Source organism: Rhagoletis zephyria, unplaced genomic scaffold, assembly GCF_001687245.7.
Source record: "Rhagoletis zephyria isolate East Lansing unplaced genomic scaffold, Rhagoletis_zephyria_1.1 Rzeph_scaffold_03631, whole genome shotgun sequence".
NCBI lineage: Eukaryota > Metazoa > Arthropoda > Insecta > Diptera > Tephritidae > Rhagoletis > Rhagoletis zephyria.
The window spans coordinates 27,539-37,535 of NW_016160714.1; the positions used below are offsets into that span (position 1 = coordinate 27,539).

The 9,997-nt window shown below is 38.5% G+C and overlaps 1 protein-coding gene across 1 annotated transcript; it reads right to left on the reverse strand.

Annotated features, from left to right (window-relative positions):
* Window positions 1-404: 404 nt before the first annotated feature.
* Window positions 405-3,223, reverse strand: LOC108369365 (solute carrier family 25 member 44). The gene is made up of 4 exons (XM_017624461.1): window positions 3,054-3,223; window positions 1,799-2,675; window positions 1,589-1,716; window positions 405-1,534 (listed from the first exon to the last, which is right to left on the reverse strand). The coding sequence occupies exons 2-4, from the start codon at window positions 2,484-2,486 to the stop codon at window positions 1,343-1,345; spliced, it is 1,008 nt and encodes a 335-aa protein (XP_017479950.1). The 5' UTR covers window positions 2,487-2,675; window positions 3,054-3,223; the 3' UTR covers window positions 405-1,342.
* Between the last annotated feature and the right edge of the window lie 6,774 nt (window positions 3,224-9,997).

Consider the following 9,997-nt stretch of genomic DNA (forward strand, 5'->3'; position numbering starts at 1 on the left):
CCATAAGTCGGGCCTACTTAACCCGAAGTACCAAACCTATATCTCGCAAAGGTGTGAGTCTTCAAGGTTTTACAACAAGGGCTATTAATTTTCTAAAAAATGTCGAAAAGTTCAAGCACCCACCATGAAGCTTCGCAATATGTTGTTGTAGCGGCACTACTAAGCCCCGCCTGTTTCGGGTCAACTTTTAATCATAGTAGTGCCGCTACAACAACAACAAAGCTTCGCAATATGAAAATATTTCAGTTTAAATTTCGTCAGACTGTTCAGGAAATGAATGATGATGATAGAGCAGCGGCGTGTGTACAGCACTAGCTGGAACGAGGCCACACATCATGCATAAATACATATAGTTGAGTACTCACGCTTTAAATTTGAAGCCCAATCTTGTTGAAAAATAACAGTTTTTTCTACTCATTTTATTGCTGGCTAGCCAGTATTTTCATTTTTATTTTGCAAAGTTGCATATTCTTGACATATTTCTACGTTTGTTATAGTTGCACTTATTTTTCTAAAACATATACACAAATATTTTCACATAGTTAAATTTATATTATTTTTGCTAGTAGCTAACCTTGCAAAAAAATACAATGTAAGCACTGGAAATTTCATTTTGCGCGCTACTTCATTTTCTACTCTTACTGTTCAAAAAATCGTCCTAAATCGCATTCAGCTTTTTCTTTAAACAAAATAATAGTAAAAATAAAAGTTTACCTAAAGAACATGTTTTTATATTATATTAGTTAAGCGTAAACTAAAATACCAACAATGAATATTTTTAAATTTTTATGCATAGACTACTATTAAGTTTGCGCATATTATGCAATAATTATAACAAATTATTAAGAAATTATCCCTAAATTTAAGATTAAGAATAATTTATTCATTTTTCAGTATTTACAAGTATGTTTAGAGCTCCAAAGATAATGTGAGTGGACCGACAGAGAATACATTGATTCACAAAGTTATATGTAGTTTGTCCGTCTAGGTATGAAGGTAAACATGTATGTATATATGAAAATGTCCTCGATGCTTGTTCGCAGTAAGAATTTAGCCCAAAGTTATTTATTGGTATATGTATAAGCACTTTTAAATATGGTTGTTCATTAGCTTTGTAATTGTAACCGTTGAGGAACAAGACTGGAGACAATTATTTTCTTTGGCATGCTTTTGCATATTCCTTAGCTTGGCTTGATTTACACTTATGTAATTTTATGTAAATTTATATCCATTTGAATTCTCTAAATGCATTTTATTGTATGACATGGGTGGGTGAAAAATTTTCTGGTGGTAACATAATTGTGCACTTTCCAGTTTCATTTAATGACAACATTCTATTAATCTACCAACGTATTTGGTGTTTATATTGTTCATCAATCGCTATCCGTTTTATTGTCTCGTAGCCCAAAATTATACTAAAGGAGAATGCCGCAGACTGCACAAGGCGTGCGGACAGTCCTTTAACAAAGCAGTTCATGTGCTCTTCCCGCCATAACTCTTGAAATGCAACACGCATTGATTCCAATCGTTGAACCTGAAGACAAGAGAGTTAGCCTTCAAATATGAGTTAAAAACCCAAATTACTTACCTGCAAACGTGCTCTGACAATGTCAAGCGGATTAGTAATTATGGTAGTAGTAAATCCACCTAGACTTCCTGCAACACATTGTATAAAGAGATGCGAAACCCATGGTGGACATATTCGGCACAGCTCATCTATATAAATGATAAAAATAATGCGAATACATATGTACTTTTAATAAGAATTTCTAAACGGGTTAATTGCTGTTTTCATTACCTTGGTATAGATGATAGAAAGCCCACCACATTGCCGAATTGGGCACGTATGCCATTAAACTTGCCGTGTAGCCACGATAAAATCCGCGAAAGCCATCACGTTTCAATATCTCACGTGATATATCCATTGACATTGCAAAACGGCTACGATCTGGGCCCGTTTTAATGCCAAGTGGGTTCACATCTACTCGTGCTGAGCCAGCATGTGCTGCCATACCCAAAACCATGGCGTGTTGCGAAATGACATCGAATGGTACTATAATAGTTTGGCCCACAAGCGATGCACAGCCTCCAGCAACCAGTGCTTTAGTACGGTGTCCTGCGCCTATTTCATTTAGTAAGTGACGCACACCCTCATATGTACTTATATAGAATACACCTGAAACAATTTGCACAGATGATATCCAAAATCCACGGTATAACCCAGGTACACCTTCTGATCGATATATTTTTATGGCACAATCAATCATGCCCTTATATATGTCACTTTTATATTGCACCTGTAATTGTGTTTTTATCACTGTCAATGGGAAAAGGCAACACCGCACAGAAAACGAGCTTAACATTGAAAGTGGAAAAAACTTTGCTTTGTTCATCATATCCCATTCAATGGTGCGTATGTATGGCGCTGCATCAATGGAACTACCTGAGCCGGTAGCGGTTCCATTTGCAACCGAAATTCGATTCATAATGTTAGCTCTTACCCTCAGCGAGTGTGGAAGCAGTTGCAATGACTAAAGTGCGAACAATTGCAAACTGTGTTGAAGATGAGTACATTCAGATTAATGCTGCAGTGATTGTAAAATTTGCTAATTTAAAAAAAAGCATTGCGCTCCGAGGATGACGAAAGGTAATAGCTAAGTGAAATTCATATCGGCCTGGAAGATAAAAGAAACACAATGAGCACATGAAAAAGGTTTGTGTTAGTGAACGTCGATGCAAATGTCAATGACCATCGTATTTCCTCATGGTTAATAGATACTAGCCAAACGATATGGAGTAATGACCGCTATAATAAAGCTCATGTAGATATACGTTCTTAAATTGTTGTTTTTAACATAGTAACTTGCAAGGACTTTTTAATCCTTTAAGTACACATTAAGTGAACTTCAATTATATAACAAACGCGATTTATGTGGTACAATATGACAAGCTACTGTAAACATTCCCACTCTGTCGAGCATTTCGAGATAACGCAAAAACTAGCTGACTTGCGAAATGTACATAATTGGCAGATTATTTGAATAGGTACATACGTTATGTTGTAGTAAATCGCTTCCCATGAAAATTCCTGACACTTATACCTCGAAATCTAAATTTGATTCCTAAAGTTTATAATCATTGCTAATGTAATACTTTTTATGCAAAAATATAACCAAATCACACGACAATGAAAAATTTCAAGTACTAAGCAAAACACAATCACTGAAATGACATTAATAAACGTCAATGCAGCTGTCAAGTAAAAAATTAGGGGTGGTTTTTGTGGGTAGTTGCTGAATTGGAGGATTTCGGTATTTTCAGATAGTGAACCCTATAAGAAAATATCACCGTTTGCCAATCATTTTTTTGTTAAGTATACAGGGTGGTGGAAGTGTTGTTGCAAATATATAAAGGAGATTGAGCCATGGTTTTTGTAGTAGAAAATGTGTGTTAAAATTTTTTTTCGAAAATTGGACTTGCTCCTTCATAAAAGATGAACAGTTAATGCGAGTTTCCAAAAAATCTGTCTCCTTCATGTATTTTCACCAATCAATGCTAATAAAATTATAATGCTGACTACACACGGGGAAACCGTTGAAGCAACGTGATCTTCTTGTTCAATACACACGAGGCAACCGTAGAGGTAACGATTACGGCAACCTCAGTATTTCTACAAAACCATTTTTTCAGTTGACTTGTTTTCAACGAGCTAAGCCAATAATTTGATTTTCGGGCGACGAAAAGATGTTCAATATAAATCGAAGGCGTCATGGATATGTTTATTTCCTTGGACGCCTTCTATATTTTTAGGCACAATCCTTATTCATTTAGATATTTTTAGCGGTAGAGATTTAGCGTAACGATTTCCCACTGCTGAAAACCCTAATGTGGAGTTTGAATCTAAAATTCAGATTTTATTCATTGACGAGCAGGGAAAGGTCTCCCTGAAAAATGAAAAACCCATATAAATAAGGCTCTGTCTTCCTTCGAAATCAATTCCCCAGTGGTCTTGAAGTATGTAGAGAGGCGTAATGCTCTGGCTGAGAACAAGACCAGCTAATTGTTATGGGTACCGGGGCACATGGGAGTCAAAGGTAATGAGGAAGCGGATCAATTTGCTAGATTTTTCTTCTTTCAATAGGTCCCAACACAATAGAGGAAGCGCTCCAAAAAGAAAACACCAGACTAAGGGAACTGCATTGTCGCAATACTATGGGAATTCGTCAATCAAAAGCTTAATAGGAGAGTACAATCTTAAAAGATATAGGATACTCGTAGGCGTCCCTAAGGGGAAACAAAGAACCATAGCAGATTGTTTTCCAGGCCAGTGTAAGTTTAGAGATCACCTGTAAAACTTATGAATCTGGTCCAGTGACCTATGTCCCTTCTGTGACACTGCAAAGGAGACTACATGACATCTCCTTCTGGAGTGTGTGGCCATTTCACGCTGAAGGGAGAGGAGATCATGCACCCCGCTCCCGAGTTCTATTCTGAAATGGTTCTAGAGCTGACTGAGGTGTTGTGAAGAGTTTAGGACACAATAGACCTACTAGTCACAGTGCTTTGTTATTTTATCTATCACTCATTTACTAAGGGACTTTCACAACTCAAAAATGCTCCTTTTCAGGAGATGCGTATTATCCGGAAAATGGAGATGCATTACATATTTTAGCAAATAATATTCGACGCCCTATTGATCAAAGACCAAAGATAAAAAATTAGTTGAATAGGCCAAATAGCGAAGTTGAAACTTCGGGTGAACACTAGTACGTACATAATTATGTTTGTATATACATATGTATGTACACAAGTATGTGTATGTAGACATTTTGTTCTTGATCTTAGCTAACGGTTTTGGAGAATTTACGCTAACCCAGCAGAAAGCCTGTAATTGCTTCTTGTGTGTACAAATGAATAGTTCAGGGCGATTTCAGCACCATTTCGGGTATAGTTCCTACTAGTTTAGGACCATTTTAGGACTAGCTCGGGCTCATTTCGCGACAACTTCTGGACCACTTTGTGACTAGTTCTGGACAAGTCTGGAATAATTTTGAGACTAGTTCAATACTTTTTGAAGATTCTTTCGGGGTAGTTCGAAACTAGTGATGTTAATGTAGGTAATAATAAAAGTAACTACACAGATACCAAAGAAACGTAGATTTTGCCGACAGTGTTCAATTTTCCGTATCCGAAAACGCATACAAAAAACTCCTACAATTATCGTCAACTTTCGTATCCGGAAAATGTTCGAAAAAGATGATGTGATTTGAAAGCAATAATGGTATTTTATATGCTCAAACTAAATATTTGAAAGCATGCATGCGTAGTCGGCAGTGGCTGAGCGTGCAGAGGAGTGAGCCGCTATTTGTTAGCTTCCAGAAGGTGCCGGGTTCGAATTCCGTCAAGTGCTTCCTAATTTTATTTTATTTCTTTTGAACCATGAAAAAGTTTCTGTGAAGTGCAGAAGGAAAGCGAAAAATTCAATCAGACAAATTTCAGAAAAAAAACAGCCAAAAACGTATCCTTTTCACCACCATTTTCGGTACTTTTCTGTACATACGTTTCTGCCGCACACTTTAGTGCGAAAACGGATCATTAAAGTATCCGGAAATGGAATCGGTAAACGGACAAAAATCCGGTTTTCATCGACTTATTTTACGTTTTTGGGTTTTTTTGCTGTACATTTCGTTACCTTAATATAGAAAGGACCTAACTCATATAATCGTTGAAATGCAAATAACCGTAACTAACTAAACTTGTTGTATAGCTTAAGTTGATATGCGGACTTATAATTCGATGAATCATATCAAAAAGGGAATTTTGGATTTCTACTTAGATACGGCCTTTTATATTTCAGCGCCGATGTGAGATAGGGCCTTTCTATATTAAGGTAACGATATATATGTTTGTATGTACATACCTACTTATAAACATATCTATATATAAGCATAAGATATGTACATATGTTCAATTACATACATACATACATACTACATGCATTCTTGTTTAAATCGTATTAAATAAATTTATGTATAAACAGTCTGACAGGTCCCCAATTCTTGACCAATAGGAAAGCAAATAGGCAGGTATAAGCATGCGCATTATGGCAAATCTCTACATACAACTTATGCTCCGCCTTCCTGCAGATGATGTGATACTAAAAGAACTGCATTTGAATGTCCTTTAACATAGTAGCGGCAAGTATTGGGACAGCGTAGCATACATCTCGGAGTATTTAATAAACTAAGAAGTATTTTTGAAAAGATTATAATTAATCAATATTAAAACAATTCTATGTTAAATCTTGTTTTCTTAAGTCCGACATAAACTGTGAAAATAAAAAACAACTAAAAGTTGTGCGTGGTGCATGTTTGAAAAAATATAAATACACGTGTAAAATGATTTAATCCGAAATAATTTAAAAAAAGTGTTAACATAAAAAAAACATACATACATACTTATGTATCTATATAAAGTTTAAATGAACAAAAAAATCGAATGGATACTCATAAATTGGTAAGATAATTTGGCTGAAGCTCACAAATGTTTTTAAAAACCAGCTTAAGTACAATCATTTTTTTTTTTTTGTTTTTGATTGTGCGAATGCTGATGTATAGAAATCTGGTTTTCTTTATTTTTTAAACGACTTCAAAAAAGGAAAAGGTTATCAGTTCGTCGGAATATTTTTTTATGTAAGTATTTTGGCGCATAACTTTGGACCGCGTCAACCCATAACATACATAACTCTTGTTTCGAAAGTTTTTCCTCGAATCTTCGACCTTCATCTAGTCCTGGACTTCTGAAATTAGTGAAAATGTTTTCTGTGGAAAACGAAAAAATATGAATTACCAAGTGGAGGATGCTCTATCTTTTGTTCGTATCAACGAATTTCGGTTTAGACCAGAAGTGGGTTAAACTGGCCAGAAATAAATTTTTTGAATGGATAATAAATTTTTTTACCACAGAATCGGATTCGGCGCATAAAAATACATAGCTTGTGTCGTTAACCTTTTTTCGGAATGGACTTCCGGTTAAAACAATGGACTTCCGGTCCATTTTTTCCAATAAAATCATTTTCGCTAATTTCAGAAGTCCAGGACGATTTGAAGTTCGAAGATAATTTAAAGGTTGAAAAAGGAACTTGCGAGAAAAAAGTTTCAAACAAAAGTTACGTATTTGTATACTCAGAATCTGAGAACGAAAACAAACAATAGCAAACGTATTGGTATCGTTTTGTTTCGCTCATAGAAACACAACCGATTCAACATTTTGTGAGTGGTAACTTTACTCTGCTAGCGTTCGCGATAGCTAACGCAAACAAAACAATTGAATGCAGAGAAATAGGGAAACAAACGAAACATAAAGTTAGTGCTCACAAGGCAAAACGAAAAGATTCGTTTAGTGATCCCCTAGTATATAGTTTTAGAGTATATATTATATTATATATTCAAACGTAATAAACTGATATATGTGTTGAACAGCACCTCTTCGTGGCCCATCGGCAATATGATTCGGTTGCCGAATGTGCCATGGTCCAAAAGGAGTAGTGGTCTAGGTGGTCCCATGATATGCAGCGGTGGACCAGAAGTGCTCCCATGTTATGCAGCGTTGGACCAGAGGTGGTCAGGTCCAATGACATCGCAATGTTAATGTAACCATATTTTCTCCATATATTTTGACCATTTTCGTTACTAGTGTTGGTTACAAGGTAACGTGGTCCTGTAATAGTATTTAACCTAGTCCCACTTTTTGCAGGGCTACTGAAGCAGTTGAACAATTCTGCTAACTACATAGGCAACATTAATTCGCTCAGCACTAAAGGTATGATTCCTTTTGTTTTGTGTAATGAGTTTTGATTCGGTTTGGCTCAGGATGAGTACCTTTACCACAATCGAAACCATGCAGAGCAAATCGTCATTTTACCCTGAAAAAAATCGTCATTTCAGCCAAAAAAAATATATTACATACAATAAATATGACCACACATTTCAAAACCAAAGGGAGCCCACATTGCATATGGGTTAATATAAGTGCATTTGTAATTGTTAACAACAATTTGATATTACACTTTAAAACACAACTCCACTGGCTTGAAGTTTTTGAAGATTTTGATCCAGTTTTATAGGGCAACATTAGCATTTATTAACTGATAGATAATCTTGAGTGAACAAATTACCTCTGCAATTTTTCTGTCTCTTTTAAATCAGTGTCAACAGTGCAAATTACCGATTTGGTTACAATTCTAGAACAAAATTAATATATGTAACTAAAAGCACGGTTGTAGAACAAAACTGGATAAATGTATAGTTGAATTTTGGATTACGTTTTCCTTTAAAAAATTGTTTACATACATACTTACACCCCTACGTTACGAAAAATCGGCATGCTGCAACCCTTGCGGAAACCTGCGTTGTTGTTGTTGTAGCAGCAGTACTCAACCCCGTCATGGGTCGTCTTCGTCCTCTGAATCGACAAGTCTGAGGCCGAGAAAGCGGGCGGCGTCGATAGGCGCGGTCCATAGTGCTTCTGGTGTCGGGGTCGTGAGGTTAGAGGCGCATGCGAAGAGGTGTTGGGTGCTGTGTGGACCTTGCCCGCATGCAGGGCATGTGTCTGCCACTTATGGGTTCAGCCGGGAGAGATAGCTGTTAAGTCTGTGGCACCACCCATAATGGAGTTGTGCCAGGGTGCACCTGGTCTCTCTTGGTAGTTCAGCTTCGTCGATGTTGATGGGCGGCGGTCGACCGCCTAGAACAATGTTGTCATTTCTGGTGCTAAAACTCGACCTGAATGCATCGTTGTGTAGGTGATTAAGCGCCGCTCTGTATTTCTCTACGTCGAATGGGTTGTCTACGTACTGCTCAACGTAGGGTTTCCAATCGTGCAGGGACGTCTGACATGTCTTGGAGGCGGGTAATTTCGAAGCAGAGCGTTATTGGGGTGATTTCCACGCTGACATCCCACGAGAAACTGCTTCGATAGCAACGTGTTGTGCTCTTTCACCGCCATCATCTGGCTTTCTTGGTGGAGGTGTTGCTCGGACGACATGAGATGGCAGCCTGTAGCCGTGCGTAGAGCTGCATTCTGGCATGTTTGTAGGTTTCTCCACTGTGTATCGCTGGTACCTGCCGTCCACACTGGCGCTACGTAGTTTTCCACCGACCGGCCGATTGCCTTGTACGTGGTGAGTAGGGTTTCTTTATCGGCTACCCAAATGTTGCCGTCTAGTAACTTAAGGACTTTGTTCCTAGCTAGCAACTTTTCGCAAGTGCCTGAGGCGTGAGCAAAAAAGGAGAATAGGCTGTCGAACGGGAATCCCAAGATTTTGGGGTGGTTGACCGTCGGTATTTTGTTGCCATCGACGTAGACGTTCAGCTCTAGCCTAACTTCCTTTGTCCAGGTGGTGAACAGTGTGGCGCTGGATTTCGCGGCGGAGATGGGGAGGCTCCTAGCAAGGAAGAAATTTGCATGATCGGGTCCGTCGCCATAATCGTGCAATCATCGGCGTAGCTCACCAAGTTAACTTCTGTTGGCAGCGAAGGGAGTTTCACCATGTAGAGGTTGAACAGTGGCGGGGAGAGTACGCCACCTTAGGGGACCCCCTGTTTAATCCTACACGGCTTGGACTTAGCGTTTCGGAATTCGACCGATTATTGACGTCCACACAGATATCTGGTTATCCACCGCTTCGTCCGATCCAGAAGCGACGAGTCCAGGAAGTCTTGGCCAAGGGTTGCGTGATTTACCGTGTTGCAGGCCTTCGACAGGTCCACGGCGACTAGGACCATCCTATCACGGGGTCGACGTTGGTTCAGACCCTCGCTTATTTGTATGGTGATGGCGTTTAAAGCAGTGGTCGTGCTGTGCATTTTGCGGCATCCGTATTGGTGTTTGGCTAGTTGAAGATGCTTCGTTAGACTGGAGAGGAGTACTGCTTCCATAGTGTTTGTCACTGGGGATAAGCGGGAGATTGGTGGGTGAGAGTCTCCTGCCCCCCCCC